Source organism: Amphibalanus amphitrite, unplaced genomic scaffold, assembly GCF_019059575.1.
Source record: "Amphibalanus amphitrite isolate SeventyFive unplaced genomic scaffold, NRLGWU_Aamphi_draft 000527F_arrow, whole genome shotgun sequence".
In the NCBI taxonomy this organism is placed as follows: Eukaryota; Metazoa; Arthropoda; class Thecostraca; order Balanomorpha; family Balanidae; genus Amphibalanus; species Amphibalanus amphitrite.
In genome coordinates, this window is record NW_024882021.1 from 149,786 (window position 1) to 168,773 (window position 18,988).

General features: G+C 50.4%; 1 protein-coding gene and 1 long non-coding RNA gene across 5 annotated transcripts; one reads left to right on the forward strand and one right to left on the reverse strand.

Moving 5' to 3' along the window:
- Positions 1–3: 3 nt before the first annotated feature.
- LOC122393283 lies at positions 4–3,247 on the forward strand. The gene is made up of 2 exons (XR_006258673.1): positions 4–2,688; positions 2,935–3,247. It is a non-coding gene; the product is annotated as an uncharacterized LOC122393283 (long non-coding RNA).
- A 6,083-nt stretch (positions 3,248–9,330) lies between these two features.
- Positions 9,331–18,942, reverse strand: LOC122393284 (GDP-fucose protein O-fucosyltransferase 1-like). 4 transcript variants are annotated; one of them, XM_043389180.1, is made up of 8 exons: positions 18,891–18,942; positions 15,677–15,832; positions 15,068–15,183; positions 13,453–13,576; positions 12,026–12,235; positions 11,469–11,641; positions 10,732–10,974; positions 9,331–10,095 (listed from the first exon to the last, which is right to left on the reverse strand). In XM_043389180.1, the coding sequence occupies exons 2-8, from the start codon at positions 15,795–15,797 to the stop codon at positions 9,847–9,849; spliced, it is 1,236 nt and encodes a 411-aa protein (XP_043245115.1). In that variant the 5' UTR covers positions 15,798–15,832; positions 18,891–18,942; the 3' UTR covers positions 9,331–9,846. The 4 variants fall into 4 exon arrangements, with proteins under 4 accessions (XP_043245115.1, XP_043245113.1, XP_043245114.1 ...); XM_043389178.1 differs by having other exon boundaries at positions 9,558–10,095; positions 18,910–18,937; XM_043389179.1 differs by having other exon boundaries at positions 9,558–10,095; positions 18,879–18,903.
- Between the last annotated feature and the right edge of the window lie 46 nt (positions 18,943–18,988).

Consider the following 18,988-nt stretch of genomic DNA (forward strand, 5'->3'; position numbering starts at 1 on the left):
AGGAGTTGCTGGAGCAGCAACCCGACTTACAGCTTAATGACTTTGGAAGGTAGTCGCAGCAGTCGATCGGAAAGGTATGATTCACATTCAAGGTTAGATGGTTAGATGATTAATTGGCTGCTTGTTTTATTGCACAGGTGTTGCAGAAGCAGCAAACCCGACCAACACCATAATTACTTTAGGAATTGTACTTCAGGAATTGACCAGTGTCGGATAATTGACCACAGTGTCGATAAGACAGGTGTCTTAGGAAGATGACTCGGTTGCTTTGCTTCGTTTGCACAGATGTTGCAGAAGCAGTGAAACCGATCGACGTTAACTTGTTTCAGAAGATGACCGCAGCGTCGATAAGAAAGGTGACTTGTTTGCTGTGCTTCGTTGCACAGATGTTGCAAAAACAGCAAATCCGACAAACAGTTGAAATGTGAGTAGACTTCAGGTGACTGCAGAGGGAAAGATAGTGTTTAAGACGGAAAGTGGTTTTCGTCTCGTTTTATCTCCATTCCATGGCAGGAGGTAGTACGACTCGAATCCTTGCTTAGCTGCACTTTGCAAGTCATAGCAAGTGCAAAACTCTTCAGGAGTCCATCCCGTGGCTCATCTCCAGAGTAGGAAGATAGACATAAATGCTTCATGTCCTGCTTCATCGTGAATTACTGCGTGGGTCTTGCAGTTGAGATAACAAGGCAAAGAAAAATAGTAATTCGGCCGTCAGCAGTTACCATGTGAGCTGACTGAAGCCGAAAGGTTTCGATTTCAGCGCAGGTACGAGGCACGAGACGTCCCGAGGGAAGGTCTTGCCGGTAAAGCTAAACCGAGCAGAACCGCAACGGTAAGGGACAATGCCAATGTAACGAAATATTGGATTGATTTCGTTGTTTCGACTTTCGAGTAACACTTAGGTTAGCAACGGTAAGGGACAATGCAACATTAACGAAATATTTGCTTGATTTCGTTGTCTCGACTTTCGAGTAAGACTTAGGTTAATGTTTTTATAGCAAGATTCTGGAGTAGCATCAACTGTGCAAACTGACCACACCTTTTCCTGTGGAACGATTTGAATATGAACCCGAAAGCCTATGCAGTTAGAACCTGCAATCCTATGTGAACTCGTTCAGCACTCATGTGAATCATTTGGCAATCCCAAAGCTGAACGAAGAGTCAACGTCATATTGAATGGAAGGTGTACCAGTTACTGTGGTTGACTTTCGTTGTATTGTCTGCAACAGACACCGCGCTGCCGAGTGGAGGTCCTGATGGATTTATCCAACCCTGCATGGAGCGCCACCATCTCGTGAGTGACCAGCGACGGTGATGTCGGGTCACGAACAAAAGTAAGAACAACCCTTGAGATCAAAAGATCAAAGCCAACGGGCATGTGCTCACTTGTTAAAGTCAAGCAGACGAGTTTGCTACAATCTGCTTCAGCGTATGCATGAAGGTCGTGATAAGGGTCAGTTGGTGCTCGAGGTATAAGTTGTGGTGAAGCAACAATCTTGTGCATTGCCTTGAAACTAGATCCAGCGACATGGATCTGTGCAGACCAAAAGATGCGCGGGCATAGAACCGGCATAGACAATAGGACAAACTGCTCGTGTGCTGCGATGCTTGCATCGTCTGGTCCCTCCCAATGTCCTCAGGTCATTGGAGCCAGCAGCAGAGTGCGTCCTACACAGGTATCTGAGATACCAAAAGGTCTACAAGCACCACCAATCTCTCGGCATGTCAGATTGACTTCAGCCTCAACACCTCACCCGAGCCCTTAGGACCAACATCTCGATGCTGAGTGCTGCCAGAGGTCGGAAACGCATCCTTCTGTTCTAACGGAGGCAAACGATCACTCGCCCGTCGGTTGTAACTTATCTCCTCCAGGTGTGGCGGCCATAAAGCAGACGGATGGACCCATCACGTTATCACTCGTGAGTTTTTAAAGTCGAAGCCCGTATTGGGAATCGTTAACAAGCGTACCCTTTACATTGCACGAATGACGACATGCTCCTTTGTAAATCGTTTCCGGTAAACCACGAAATTCCCATCCCAGAAACAGTCCACAGGTCAGTAGCAAGGAGATGTGGTTCCCAGAATAATATAAATGTAAAGGTGCAGTGATTGCCTTTTTCCAAGATTTTGTGAAGACGCCGCATTTGCCATTGTCTACAAGTCAAACTCGGTTTGACCCAGTCAGACTGTAAGTCTATTATTACGTACGTATACCCGTTCACCCCCTAAGGTTACAGTTCTTCGTTCGCCATAAAAATGGGAGGGATGTGAGAAATATCGTTTCCGTCTGCTCTGAGCGGCATCGGCGACTCTCATTATTTCCAGCGACGGGAAGCGCCCCGTCAGTCGGCCCGGAGGCCAAAGCCGACCAACCGGCGGCGGCTCGCGCGGTTCCTATCTCGCTGACCTCCACCGTTTGCACCACAACAAAAACACTCGACGAGGGTTAAGCACGTAGTGGTAGACAGGGAACGTGAGAACCTGAATGTAGGATGATCAGTTAACAACTGATAATGAGCTGACGCCTTTGTGCAAGACCGGTAAGACCGGTGTAAAAACGCACACACCAAGGGCAAACGACTGTCAGAGAGGTATAAAACGGGCGCCAGACGCAGCAGCGACTCACTCACACAGTCCACACCACACTCAACAACATCCACTCTCCAACACTCCACTCAACATGCACAAGTAAGTACCTACGTAAGAATGACTCAGACCGGACGGTCTGCCCCAGCCAGCTCTCTTGGAGCTGTGCTGTGGGGACAAGGTGACGTGATGTCTTCTAGGAAGTCCGTTTAACTTGCCGAACTATTCGGTATATGGTTGAACTGTTTGTTTTGTCTTTCGGCTAACCATTCGGTTATCTCTTTCGGCTTTTTGTTTGGTGACCGTTGACCGCCGTTGTCCGGTCTCACTGCGCTGTTTGTGTTTCAGCCTGCCCGCCATCATGACGCTGACCAGGGAGCCGATTGGCTCGGCTTGGCGGCAGCAGGCTGTTCTTTCGGCACTCTTCCGGCCTCTACAATATCGGCATACTCGAGTGCGATAGCAACTCGAGTGGGACTGATTTTCGGTCTTCTTTCGACACTCTTCCGTCTTCTTCGATATCAGCCTGTGCTAATGCAGCGGCTATTCGTGCAGGACTGATTTTCGGCCTTGTCTCGTTTAATGACTCGATCGCTTCCTTTTGACATTTTGGATTCGACCTCATCTTTTGGCTCATTTCAATATATCTACTTTTTGTTCATGTCTGTGTGCTGGTGGAATGGATAGTGTTAGAAGAAGAGGAAACACACACATACATCGATCTTGTTTTCAGTGCAGTAGTTAATATCCCTAGACAACACATAGAGTAATATAGTGAAGGACACAATCCCCTAGACATATCTAGCGATAAGACAGCAATGCAGCATAGCAGCATATACAAAGGGACAACTTTCAAATTACAGTACTTACTCACGCAAAACAAGTACTTGGGCGGCCAAGTTGGCCCATCGCTAAAATGTAAACAAAGAGCAGCCTTGGGAAATTTCGCCAAGGCCGCCGCACCGCACTGGCGATTTCCACAAGACTGTTGTGTTTTGTCTGTTGTTTTTAGGGCCTTGCAACAAGATTTCAGTGCTTGGCATTGGATTTGGATATGAACAAATTGAAGATTTGCTTTTCAATAAGACAGCAAGAGTTATCAACATTGCCAAAATTATTATATGGGTGTGATTTGAATAGCTTGTTTGCTGATCATCAAAATCTTGATGTTAATATCATTTAAATGTCAAAAGTTTTCCAGGGTAAATTTGAGTGTTTTGTTTCAATAAATTGAAATGTAAGTGCATCAGGCACAAGAGCTAAGTTTCAATCTGATTATTTTGTCAAGAGTGGTGAATCTAATGTAACGTCTTGCGAGAAAGCTTACCTAAGTGACTGAAGAAAGCGCTACAGTTTTTCAAAATCAATGTTGATCTGTTTTTTCGAACAACAGGTTGTACAACATGATGTGACATGACCTCTGTGCCCTGTACGTCACCCCTGCTGCTGCAGCAGAGCCCCAGCTTCAACTATAGTTTGTTATGGGTGGGCTCTCCGTGAACGTCTTGGTGCGTTTCTACATATTGTTGCTGTGAAAGGACTGTACATGAAAAAAATATGTAACTTGTATGTTTTTTATTGCCCTGGTACCTACTTAATGTATATTGTTGTTGTTTATGAGTGATAAATGAATATATTTTGAGGAAAATTGAGTCATTTCAGTTTTAGTTTGTGGAACAGAACAGAAGAAGCTGCTGAGTGTGGATCATGCTTCAATTGAGAGAATCATCCTCAGTTATCTACATATAAGCATGCTTTGTAAGCTCCTTGCATTTTGCCAGCTTCTACTTGCTAGTCAAAGTTGTAAGAAGGGTTAGGGAGAACAATTGGTACACATGCCACCATGTGCAATCACCAAACGAATGAACGTGAGGGCCAAGTCCTTCACACAGCATGGATACTTATAGGTACTGCACTAATATATAATGTTCATTATGTTCATATTAGCAACTCACCCAGGCATCCTGCCTTGTGGTATTTCTGAGTTTAAGATTTTGCAAGACTCACACTAATCAATAAGGTAAATTATATTGATATGTAGGTATGGATGAACAATGTGCAAAGGGGTCGCACGTGCCTGCTCAGTGCTCAGCCATGGATGCACGTGCCTTCTCAACAATGGTCGTGCTTGCAGACATCTCCATGGACGAACAATGTGCAAAGGGGGGGGGGGGGGGGCCGGGGGCGTGCCTCCGCGGCCGCCTGTTGGCTCAGCCGCTGCTGCTGCTTGGCGCCGCTGCTGAGCGCTGCCGGAGACGCCGCTCGCTGCCGGAGCTGCCGGAACAGTCACCGGAGCTGCCGCCCGCTGCCGGAGCTGCGGGAGCCGGGCCCGCCGCCCATCTGTCAGGACCGCCGACGGCAGCACGCTCGTCTGTCAGGGTCTGTCAGTGCCGGCAGTGGACGCGCGCGGGTGCGGGCCGGGTACGGACGCGCGCGGGTGCGCGCCAGGTACGGGTGCGCGCCGGCTATGGACGCGCGCGGGTGCGCACCGGCTATGGACGCGCGCGCGCTTGCGTGCCGACGATGGGCGCGCGCGCGCGCTTGCGTACCGACGATGGGCGCGCGCGCGTGTATGTCGACCATGGCTGCCGCCCGCTGCCGGAGCTGCGGGAGCCGGGCCCGCCGCCCATCTGTCAGGACCGCCGACGGCAGCACGCCCGTCGGTCAGGGTCTGTCAGTGCCGGCTGTGGACGCGCGCGGGTGCGCGCCGGGTAAGGACGCGGCGCGCGCGCCGGCTATGGACGCGCGCGCGCGCTTGCGTGCCGACGATGGGCGCGCGCGCGTGCATGCCGGCCATGGCCGCGCGCGTGCGCCCCAGCCATGGCCGCGCGCGTGCGCCCCAGCCATGGACGCGCGCTAATGCGCGCCGGCGATGGGCACGCACGTGCCTGCTCGGCAATGGATGAGCGACGAGCGTGCCTTCTCGGAAATGAGTATACATGCAGACATCTTCATGGATGGACGCTTTCAATATGTTCAATGTGTTGAGACGGATCTGAGTAAATTGGAGAGAAACTAGGATAGTTTTAGTCCTGCTCAACTGGTTCTGCCAATAAGTACAAACACCACCTTGCTGCCAACTGCTTAACAAATACCGCATCTGTTGTACCCTTGCATGATGCATATGTACATACAGAAACAATTACAGTCTGTTGAAATCTGAAAACATGCACTGCTGAGCACTGTGGATGAATCTGTATGAACCGTGTGGCCCAGCGAAACCTTCTGGACCAGGTTATAATTGACAGTGACTTAGTAATCAATCCTTGCGAAGAGAAAATAGATGATTGTGCCTTAGATGAGCATAATGAAGAAGCGTTCCTGAAGTTGAGTTAGTGGCTTTCCATCATCCATGCCAGATGGCCAAAACACACCATTTCAATACTGTCCCAAAAATATATTTCAAAACACTTATTGCATGGCTATACACACCAGCTTACTCGGTCACCACACTCAAACCAAGGCCATACAAGTAGACTCAAACACAGTCTACTGATACAAACGTCACTGGTCTCAAGTCTGTGCTCAATGCACCAGCTGTACACTACTCACAATACGTAAGGACTCAACGTCAGCCACCAATTTTCTACATCAAATTCACATCAGGTTTTCAAAGTAACAATGCATGTGCCACTTCTGTACTTTGTGCTACAAACACAGAATAAATGATATCAGTCAGCAATGCATTGCTCATTGTCAGCGAGTCTGCAAAGTCAGTCCGCAGGCTTTGCAAGTAAGTGCAAAGTCTGCGGAGATCAGTTGCTTTACACACCACCAATATCATGCTGCAATGTGCTCAAAATATGCCCATGCACCAACAACAAAGCACAACCATGAAGCACCACTGATAACACTTAACCTCAAAGCACACAACATGATAATTTATTTATTTTGAGTACCTACAGAAACAGAATGTCTCAAGGCCACTCGTGCTCACTCCGAAATCTGCCAGTCGCTCAGCCTTGAACATTGATATTATTTCATCTGAAATCTATTTTCTTCACTTGATCAAAGTTGATCTGCGTCATACCTACATCTTACAACGGATGTCTCGAATTATTGGTAACGTTCAGCACTTAGCATTAACATAACAAATGATAGGTAACTTTGATTCAACGTTCCATCAAAGCTTCTTCATTGCTGGAGCTATATCACTTTCAAGTTTAAGTGCTTGATCTAAGACATTCTTGAATTACACTCGGGATGAGCTTAGTTTGAAAGCACACAACATAATTTTTTAATTATTTTGATAACCCACAGGATATCTAGAAGCTACACGCACTGGCTACAAATCCCACAAGTCTTGAACATTCAAATATGAATAGGAACAGCTTTGTTTCGCACAGATTTCGCACATGGCGGGATGGCGCCATTCCGTCCCACTCATTCAGCCTCAGAAATTACAACAACACACTCAACTTACGGAATATCCGTCAAACAAATCTTATTTACGACGACACGAGCCAAGCTAACAACGCTTGCCAGTTGCGCTAGAGATATTGGAGTGGAGACGTCAGAGAAAAAAAGTCTTTAGATTTCTCCCATTTCCCCACGTAACGTTGAACGGCCGTTGCGGCCTTATCTGGTATGCGACGGCCTTATCTGGCATAAAAAATATCTCTAGAAGTCTCTAGCTAGTGTTAAGCCTATGGACTTATAGGGAAATGTATCCGAGTACTTGGTACTGCCTCCTCCAGGTACTGGCTGGCAGACGGATCAACTTTGGAGGCCCACCATTTGGAAATTAGGCAAGTTTGAGACGAATGACTTCGGATTGGGGCCTCAGCCACCTTCTTCTACACGTTTCACTGAGTAACTCCGAAATTTCGGAAAAAACCCTGATAATACCTTTAAGTGCCCATCGCGTTTACGCTCCGTATGTGAAACGGTCTTTAGTCAACAAATTCCGGCAGGCGGCTATTTTTCTGCTGGTAAAACTGGCCTCTGATCACGAATTTCATGTTAGTTTTGATCACAGATGATGTCTTTATCCATTTAGGCCAGGTCAGATCAGATCAGGTCAGGTCAACCATTAGGCGTCCTGCCGGCTATACCTACATAGTAGGCGTCAACGACAACTTCCACTGACGGCGTCGTAACAGGCTACGAAGGCACTAAATCTACTTCGTAAATGTTCAAATGGATGCTAGATTCGAAATCAGCCCGAAATACTACCCTAGAAACATGTAAAACTCGAAAAAGTGTCCCGAAGTCATGAAAGGTTAATGTCTAATGAGCTGACATTCAGGTGACCTTGACACCCACCGTAATGTATGATGGGACGAACATCATTTCACATGTTGGACGTTTATAACCACAAAAAGACTGAAAACGCACGGATAATGTGAGCTGACACGCTGAATAGCGATTCCGGCCAAACATGGCCTCGAGAAACAGGCCACAGGTCAAAGGTCACTTGGGTCAGGGTCATGAATATTTCATAGTACCTACGTGTAAAATTGATCAACTCGAGGGTACTGATAGTTTCGTCGCGATCGGCCGCTTTTTGCGCGAGTTTTTCGCGAAAAACCATGGGGGCTCCATCCGACTGCACCCCCTGGCCCCTACCTACACATGCGAGGGCTAATACATTCGCGAAAAAACACAGGAGGTTTTCAACCCTCCCCCCACGCACGACGTGGGTGTAACTATATTCAAAAATGAGTATTGACTAGTGAGACGTTCATCCGAAAAAGGCACATGTTCTATTCTCCGTCCCATTGACTTTATGCCTACCTAATGGAGAGGTTCTAAACTGTTTGTTACTGATCTGACCTTTGGTCACCGTTATAAAAGTAAGCGCTAGCAAGTACGTTTTGTTTTACAGTTTACCTACACATCCGTCGCGCTCATCCGTCGTGCAAAGCTGTCGTTCAGTCATAGCTGATAGCTGTGGAGAATATTTGAATTTGCTTGAGGTTAGGTCTCCCGACATGACTTGGTGACGTATCCTTGAATGAATGACCTCGAGACTTTTACTATATTTACGGAGATGTAAGGTCTATCAATGTAATTGTACATTCACACTTCACAGAGATTTTAGTTTTTACCTATCAACGTGTCCAATTAAGATACTCGGATAATGCCGAAGGAGCGTGAAAACGCCTCCCATGTCCCGGCTTGATTAGAATATTTCGGGAATTTTTAAGGTTAGGTAGCCTAAAGTCAATTCAGTCTCGTGACCTTTTCTATAACTATATAGACAACTCAATGAGAAATGTGGATGTTGCTTATTTTGCGCGATAACTTTGCCTGGTCTGTTCCAGCTCTTACATTCGTGATACCACAAACTACGAGAGACCACAAAATATTGTCTTCACTACGATCGATCGTATCGTAAAGGAGCCAACTGAGCACCTCCATAGTCATCCACCCGGCACAGGGCGGTGGCGGTGCTGTCCAGCATGTTCTTCTTGGTGCTTTTTAACCGTGATAATATATGCAGTGGAAGAGCCATCACCTCACGCGTGCGTCCACCGCTGCGGCGCCAGTCCAGAAAGGCAATCAGTATATGGGTTATCACACGCCAACTCAACCTACTAGAAGTGCAATTTTACGCGGCACCCCCTCAACTCGAAATGCCATTTGACAAAAGGGGAGCTCGAATGTTAGCAAGGATTCCAAATACCGGGTCGAAATCGTTCTTATGTTAACAGGTTGGCAAATAGTACATGGATAAAGTAGAAACACCCCGATAACCGGAGAAATGTTCTAATAACCGCAGGGTAGCACAGACATATCGGATATTCCAAAGTAAACTTTATTGATGGTTGGATGATCGCTGCAAAAGCGAAAATAGAAAACGGGAATGAATGCATCAATGCATGAACGGCTCATTCGTAAGTACTCAAAGCACTACTCGAGCCGGTTGCGGTGAATGTCACCGGACACAGTACACACCCAATGGGTGCCATTTGATCGCTGCTCTGTCGTCACTGAGATCACCGCGCGGCCGAGCCACCCCCCCCCCCCCCCGCCACCGCGCACGGCCGGCCGCGACCAACACTCCCGCCCAATGACCGGCATACGGGACCGCGCCACCGCCAGTCTCCGCGGAGACCCGGGCTGAGCGGCAGGCCGATCTGAGCACACACACGTCCCCAGAGGTACTGCCGCCACCGCCAGTCTCCGCGGAGACCCGGGCTGAGCGGCAGGCCGATCTGAGCACACACACGTCCCCGGGGGTACTGCCGCCAGCAGTGCGGCGGCGCCCGTCACAGCGAGATATCTGTCCCCACGAGCCGGGCCGGGCCGGGCTGACTACAGCTCGTCCCTGCCGCGCCGAGCCGGGTCGGCGTCCCGGTCCGACTCCGACTCCGAGTCCGAGTCCTCTGGGAACGCCCAGAAGGCGGACGGCAGCCCGAGCGCGTCCCGCTCGCGGAACACCACTGCCGAGAACGAGGAGACGCAGTTGCCGATGAAGAGGTTGGCGCGCGCCAACAGCGCCAGCTCGGCGTGCGCGTCCGCCGGCCGGCCCGGCTCGGCCGGCTGCCACGTGACCAGCTCGAACTGCCGGGCAGAGCGGGTGTCAGCGGCGGACACACGGACGGGCGGACACACACACACGGGCGGACACACACGGACGGGCGGACACACACGGACGGGCGGACACACGAGCAGGCGGACACACGGACGGGCGGACACACTGACCAGTACCGCAGCGAGAACAGTATCGGTGGCCACGGCGAGGGGGCGCGGCAGTGGGAGCAAACGAACCCGTAATAAACCCCAGACAGGCGACAACAAGGGAGGCGCATGAAGATCACGAAACTCACTGAACTATTTGGATAGACGATGGTAAAAAGTGAATCATATTTAACTAAATAGTCGATGAAATGTCCCCCTGTCACAGCACTACGTTGCCACTCCGGAAAATCAATCCATTATCAGGCATGAAGGGCATTGTGCATCTGCCCACATAGAAGCAATCAGACGGGTGAATGGGCGACAAGTAGGAATGGAACCGTCCTCCATGTGTGTGCATGTGTGTGTGTGTGTGGGGGGGGGGGGGGGCAGACAGCTCGGTAGGGCTGGGCTGTGCGCCGCTCGCCACTGAACTCCCTCCCCGCCGTTGTCTTCACGGTCTGTCAGTGTCGGTGGGTGGGTGTGGAGTATCTCAGAGCCGGGCTGTGCGCTGCCGCTCACCTCCTGCTCGTGGCCGCGCAGCTCGCGGCGCAGACGGTCCAGCCGCTCGGGCGCGTCCGTGGCCACGTAGACGGCGGGCGCGCGCGTGTGGCGGGCGGCGCGGCGCATCTGGCGCGCCACGGTCGGCCAGTCCGGGTAGCAGAGTCGCTCCGTCAGCCGACCGTGCTGCTGACGGTAGCCCAGACACTGCGCCGACGAGAACATGTTGCCCGTGGCCTGGCGCGTGTGGGCGCAGGCGCGCTCCTGGTGGACGGCCGGACAGACATCGTGAGCTCACCGACGGCCGGACAGACACCGTGAGCTCACCGGCGGCCGGACAGACACCGTGAGCTCACCGGCGGACGGACACGGGCACCGTGAGCTCACCGACGGCCGGACAGACACCGTGAGCTCACCGACGGACGGACAGACACCGTGAGCTCACCGGCGGCCGGACAGACACCGTGAGCTCACTGACCCGGACGGACACCGTGAGCTCGCCGACGGCCGGACAGACACCGTGAGCTCACCGGCGGCCGAGCACATACGACCCGAGTACACACGTTACACAATAAACATCACAGACGTAGAAACCCATACAGAGCCATGGCTTAATAGCTAATGGGCCTTCTATGGGCCCGGGTAACCTCAGTAGCTACATATAAACCTCGGGGTTAGTCCGAACACAATCACCCAGTCAGGACAAACTCACCCAGCCGTGAGCTGTTGAGCTCACCCGGCACGGTGGTCGGACTCACCCAGTCGGAGCCGAGTCGGAGGTGGACGCCAACGAACGGCGCGGCCGGCAGCAGGCGGCGCCTCAGCTGGCGGGCGCGCTCGCGGACCGCCTCCGACCACTGGAAGTGGCGCTGCAGGCCGGCGTTCACCTCCAGCACCGGGTAGGAGGCCGGCGAGCCGGCGAACGCCAGCACTGAGCAGCCGACGCAAAGGGTCACATGTCACCGACACGACAACGTTAACAATCTAACTTCATTACTCCATTTTTGAGTTCCGTAAGAGGACCTTTCTTTTCGGACAAACAAAAACGGAGCTGAGGACTCGAACTTTGCTAAGTGAATACAATACGGCGTGAATACGGCGGGTAGCGGACTCACCGGGCCAGCTACGGACGGCGGGTGGCGGACTCACCGGGCCAGCGGTGTGGCGGGAGGCGGACTCACCGGGCCAGCGGTGCGGCGGGTGGCGGACTCACCGGGCCGACTGCGGACGCCGGGTAGCGGACTCACCGGGCCAGCTACGGACGGAAGGTAGCGGACTCACCGGGCCAGCTACGGACGGAAGGTAGCGGACTCACCGGGCCAGCGGTGCGGCGGGTAGCGGCGCCGCCAGCGCTCCGCCTCGCCGGCCACGTTCCACAGGTCGTACGACAGCGGGCTGTGCAGCTCCGAGGAGACAAAGTCGATGCCGTAGGTGTCCCAGAAGGGGCCGGGCGGGTTGCCGTTCTTGGCGGCGCACGGGTCGGTCGGCGGCTCACCGTACGCCTGCCGCTGCTGGTAGCAGAACGCTGCGGGGATAACAGGGCGCATCAGCGATACACACTACACAGCGACCGCTGCTGGTAGCAGAACGCTGCGGGGATAACAGGGCGCATCAGCGGTACACAGCGACCGCTGCTGGTAGCAGAGCGCTGCGGGGATAACAGGGCGCATCAGCGGGACACAGCGACCAGCGCCCCCCCCCCCCCCCACACACACACACAAACGCGCCCCGGTACGGTACACCGACGTAATCCAGCGGAAAGTCAGCGCTCCAGATGCTTGTCCCACAGTCTGTTAGACAGAAAGGTTGCCTATGGAGTCATGGACACACGATCCAAGTTCACGGTCCGTCACCCCTCTCAGCCACCATCCCGTCAAAGCAGATCCGCTGCACTCTTCAGACGGTGTGAATTGACTGCCGGACTTTTGGGGAAGGGAGGTGTGGCCCGGGAACAGCTCCCGACTTCCGACTGAGGAACTTTGGGATATCATTCGGCAGGACTGTGCCAACAGTCGAACGGGCGTGACCGGGGTATAGCCGCCTGTACTGAGCGAGTGAATTCACTCGCACGAGTGAACACTGTGACCAGCCCGATCGCATGTCCTTTGTCCTTCCCTACCTCATCTGCATTATTCAGTCGTGTTCGCGGAGCCACGAGACAGAACCTCCATTCCGATAGAAAACGTTAGGGCAATAGGCTATCCTAAGCAATAGGCATTAGGCTATCAAATAGGCTACCTCCAATGGCTGACTGATGGATGAAAGAGTCGAAGCCCGAGCTAAGCTGAGCTTGAGCGTAGGTCCCTAGCAAACCGTACGATCGGTTATTCCAGGAAACGGGAGAATTTAGATGCCAAGTTTAACGTGGGTACTGGGTACCTATCAAAATAGAACCCTCCCACTCCCCCCTCTTCCCCCACTCAACTGACTCCAACTGGCTGCGGCTGCTCCCCCAACCACAGACAATGCCTGTCAGGTCTCACAATATCGAGCGCTGGAGCGACTCGGACCCGGACTCTAACCACAGGGAGTCCAATGCTCCAACAACTGAGCTACAAGGCCCATAGGGATTACCTAACTGTTAAACTATTCGAAGGGCAACTTTTCTTTACATCACCTGGATACAAAAACAAGAATTCTTGAAAGTATCCTAACCAAAGTGCGAGTCAATAGGTGATTGCAGCCTTCCAGGATTCTAGGTGCTACAAAACGACAGCAACTTTGTTTAGAAACAATGCTTACAAATTCTCTTTGAAGGCGGCCATATCTTCGGGGCTATTTCACTCATAAATGTTTCCATGGTAATTGCAGGATGGTACTTCGCTACTTTGTCCACTCGAAAATACTCGTCGAACGGTACCTGAATCTGAAAAAGAAAATAACATCATTAGCTTTTCACACAAAACTGAGCTCAATGTTTTTTAATGCAATGCATTGTATTATCATCATAAAGGATAACATCAATTTCAAAAAGTGTCCGCTCATAAATAATGCCTATCGTTTACGAGCACTGGGCAGTACTCTTGCCTTTATAGTGCGAGCCGTCCACGCAGGAATTTTTTATGGAAAATGTGGCAAAGATGTTACAAAGATGAGTCGAGTAGGAATGAAAACCAATAAAAACGAATTACCCAGCTTATGAATGGAGTATTGTGAATGAAATGTGAATCTAAGAACCGATGAATATTAAGGTACCCTGGCTCGTATTGGTGTTTTTACAGCCGAGAACGTATAAGGGGGGAGGGGTCCATGGGACCCCCTTGCCGTTTCGCCCCTGATCGAGCTAGAGCTTCGCGAAAAAAAAAAAACGAGCGTGTTGCCCGTGACGATGATACCCAATTTTAAGGTCCTAGGTCATTGGTTGACCTTCCAGGTCATGTCAATGACCCAAAAGTCAGGAAAATCGGGACCCGTTAGAACGTCGTAAAGGATAGTTGCTATGGGTTTTTTCGGGGCGTTAATCACGAATATCATGTTAGTTTTAATCACAGATATCTTTATGCATTTACGCCAGGTCGGGTCAGGTCAGGTCAGGTCAGGTCAACCAGTAGAGGTCCTGCCGAGCATTTGTAGTAGGTGTCAACCGCCTCTGACAGCTTCGTAACATGTTACGAAGGCACCAAAACTACTTCGTTAATGTTAATATGGTTGCTTAATTCGAATTCAGCTAAAAAAACTAGCCTAGAAACATGTAAAAAAGTGAACCGAGGTCATCAAAGGTCAATGACCTGACCTGACCTTCAGGTGACCTTGACACCCAACCTTATGCGTGGGAACAACATCATATCATGTTTGAACGCTTGAAACCACGAAAAGGCTGCAAACGCGCGGCTAATGCGAGCCGACATACGCCAAATCGCAATTCCGGCCAAACATGGTCTCGAAAAGTAGGTTACAGGTCAAAGGTCATTTGAGTCAGGGTCATGCAATTTTCAGGGTAGGTGTGAAATTGATTAACGCGAGTGTACTGAAAGTTTCGTCGCGATCGGCCGCTTTTTATGCGAGTTATTCGCAAAAAAAACGAGGGGGACCGTTCGACTCCCCTCCCCCCTATACGGAGTACGGACCAGGGTTAAGATTTGTATTTATGATTAGTGGTTGATTTAAGATTTATGAGACCTACTATCTAAGGGTCATTAAAAAAGTTCGATGACCAAAAAGCTACATAAGCGAGACTAGATTATAGCAAGACCAGCTATGAATGTGGTCAAAAGTATCGGCTGGCAAAGGGGCATTTGTTCAGAATACGTGTTTGTTATTAAATGATCCATATTCCTTATTCCATATGCCTGCATGAGACCAAACATAGCACGAAAAACGATAGCAGAAGTCTTGACAAAAAAAAATCAATACCCACCGACTTCGGCTGACGCATGTGATATTCCACCCACGGTGCCAGCACTAGTGTCCTGTTGAGCTCCTTAGCGAAACTAAGGGTGCCCAAGAAGTAGTCCATTTGGTTTCCAAATCGACCTGCAAACAAAAGTACACTTATGGCCATCAGCTTTTCCTGCATTAGTGACCAATAAACAGCACATACATATTCCATGAGTGCCGCAAAAGCGGCAGCACTCAGGTCAGCAGCTGCCTCCCCGCATTGACCTGAATTGGCATGATCTTCCACCATGCACTGCTGGTACATACCACTGTGCACTGGAACACTCCGTGCTCCTTGGCCGGCTCTGGTGGTGGCTCCAGAAGTACTGACGAATGTGTGATAAACATCTAACATTTAGCACAGACGTGTAGCACATCCATTACACGACACTGTATGCTATTTACAAAGGGGCTCTGCCACACCCTCATGATTGGGGGTCCGACCCCATAAATGCACCACGTTATACGTCATCCGGCAGGCATTACGGAAGCGAAATAATCGGGGGAAGGGGGACCGGAGTCGGACCCCCGCGACCCCCGGTGGCGCAGCCCCTGTGTTTACGTGCCAGAGCAGCAGCTGAACACTCACCCATACAGGGACAGAACAAGATGTAGCCACGCTCGTCCACTTCATTGGCAGCCGATTCCTCACTTGTAGATGAAGCAATCAACAAACACAAAGTGCTCAAGAACAGGGCGGTCTGCCTCATTATTGATTCAGAATGAACGTTATACAGTAGACAATCTGAAACCATAAGAAAGTTATGGAAGACAATCATCGAACTGGGCGATAGTCCACCACTTGATGGTGACGCTCTATGCTATGACACGATAGCGATGGTGTGTTATGAATGGGCTGTTTGCCCATAACCATCACTGGTGTCAAGAGCGCCCAGTGGCGGATCCAGGGGGGGGGGGCAAAATGGGCATTTGCCCCCCCCCAAACGGCATAATTTTAACATTACGCCTATGGACGATGCATGGAAAGAATCGATAAATTGTTATGGTTTGCCCCCCCCCCCAAAAAAAAACTCTGAGCTGGATCCGCCTCTGAGAGCGCCACTTCCCCAATTGTTACTAGTAGGACTCTAATGATTAATTTTGGGATAGCAAAACCATCCTTACCATGCAGCGCCATAGAGCTAATGTTGAAATTATCAAACAATGGGTATGTCTCAGGCCCTACCAGCCCCATAAAAACCCACCCTATCGACGTCAATTGACTCTGTCCATTAACGTGCAATGGTGAAAAGCCAATGCTCTGTGTACTTACTGCGAATACATTCCTTTTTTTCTTTCTTTCCTGATAAATTTTGTCCGAATGGATGAATGGGTGGTTTTGGGCCCGGGTGCCGTCCGCTGAGCGGTGCTCGCAGCGAATGACGCCATGGACCCCCCCCCCCCCCCACCACCACCACCACCAACCTCGCCCGCGCCCGGCTCACTGGTTATAATTTGAATCGGAAGTTTACGTACCGCAGGTAAATGGCAGAACGGTCCTCATGGGCCCAGTGTGACCCTCTCGCCAGTTGCCAGCTAGCTTATCATAGGAACGCGGGTCAATTGACGTCCTCCGTTCCGTCATTTCCGTCCTCCGTTCCGTCATTTCCGTCCTCAGGGTAGCAAAATCCTAAATCCTTCTCCTCCATGCTTCCACCCTCCTGCTCCGGGCTGGACCGGAAATGTTATCCCATGCGGGTAGCTCCCCCGGGAGCAGGCCCATGGATGGATGCGGTGCCTGTCAGGGGGCTGGGTCGCCTGTCCTCGTGATGGGCTCAGCCTCGATGAGCCACCAGGACTTATATCACCAGGACTTTTACATTCCTTAAAAAGGAATGTAAAGGAATGTACCTAGAGGTCTCAAAACTTGCACATACATATATCTCATTTAGAATATTTGCTCGATGTAGAATATTTGCTTTTGTGTTGTCATCGAAAGTGAATAAATATCACCGAAGCATGCTGTGATGTCACTGGAAGAGAAGATAACGTACCACGCTATCAGTATCGACTGAGACACAGACTCAGACCGACACAGGCAGACTCAAACTGACTCGACCGACCCAAACCGATTCAGATCGACTCAGACCGACTCAGAACGACTCAAACTGACTCAGACCGACTCACCGACTCCATTCTGCTCGACTCGGACAGACTCAGAACGACTCAGGCAGACTCAAACCGACTCAGGCAGACTCAAGCTGACTCGACCGACCCAAACCGATTCAAATCGACTCAGACCGACTCAGAACGACTCAAACTGACTCAGACCGACTCACCGACTCCATTCTGCTCGACTCGGACAGACTCAGAACGACTCAGGCAGACTCAAACCGACTCAGGCAGACTCAAGCTCACTCGACCGACTCAAACCGATTCAGATCGACTCAGACCGACTCAAACTAACTCAGACCGACTCAACGGACTCAAATCGATTCCGATCGACTCAGACTGACTCAGAACGACTCAGAGAGACTCAGGCAGACTCAAACCGACTCAGACCGATTCAGATAGACTCAGACTGACTCAGACCGACTCAACCGACTCAAATCGATTCCGATCGACTCAGACAGACTCAAACTGACTCGACCGACTCAAACCGATTCAGATCGACTCAGACCGCCTCAGATAGACTCAGAACGACTCAAACTGACTCAGATCGACTTAACCGACTCAAATCGATTCCGATCGACTCAGACAGACTCGGAACGACTTAAACAGACTCAGGCAGACTCAAACTGACTCGACCGACTCAAACCGATTCAGATCGACTCAGACTGACTCAGCTAGACTCAGAACAACTCAAAATGACTCAGACCGAATCAACCGACTCAAATCGAACCGACTCAAACCGATTTAGACCGACTCAGACAGACCCGATTTGACCTGAATCATCAGACCTGAATCGGTTTGAGTTGGTCGAGTCAGTTTGAGTGTGCCTGAGCCGGTTTGAGTCTGCCTGAATTTGTCTAAGTCGTTCTGAGTCTGTCCGAGTCGATCGGAATCGACTTGAGTCAGTTGAGTTGGTTTGAGTCAGCTTGAGTCGTTCTGAGTCTATCTGAGTGGGTCTGAGTCTGCCTGAGTCGGTTTGAATCTGCCTGAGTCGGTTTGAGTCTGCCTGAGTCTGTCTGAGTCGTTCTGAGTCTGTCTGAATCAATGGAATGATTTCATTCGGTTGAATTGTTCTGGGTCAGTTTGAGTTGTTCTGAGTCTATCTGAGTTGTTCTGAGTCTATCTGAGTTGTTCTGAGTCTATCTGAGTTGGTCTGAGTCGATCTGAATCGGTCTGAGTCTGTCTGAGTCAATCGGAATCGATTTGAGTCGATTGATTTGAGTCAGTTGAGTTGGTCTGAGTTAGTTTGAGTCAGTCTGAGACTCTGAGTCGATCTGAATCAGTTTGAGCCTGTCGAGTCAGTTTGAGTCTGCCTAAGTCGGTTTGAGTCTGCCTGAGTCATTCTTTACGTTCTCTTCTCTTACCCAGTGACGTCACAGCATGCTTCGGCCTGGCACGGCGGCCTAATACAGGAAACCTTAACCTTGAACGAAAACGCTTCTGGTGACGCCAGGGTTACTGATACTGATTTATGCATATTTTTCAAATTTCAAGCAAAAACACCTACAGGTGAATGTTCTAAGTTTAATTTTGTAAGATCATTTAAAAACATCAATTGACCCACAATGACAATTGAATTGGCTTACATTCAGCGAGCATTAATATTGGAACACTTAAAACACACATAGAAATAAGCGACAGAGACAGAGGTCCGACAATATTCCTAAAATATTCCAGACATTTGCATTTGCCTGTGTAAAACCAATTGACCGTTGAAGAAAAAGCCGGCGCTTTGCAACAACTTGCAATAACAGCCTATGAGCCGCGCCGCTTTACTATCAAACGCTGT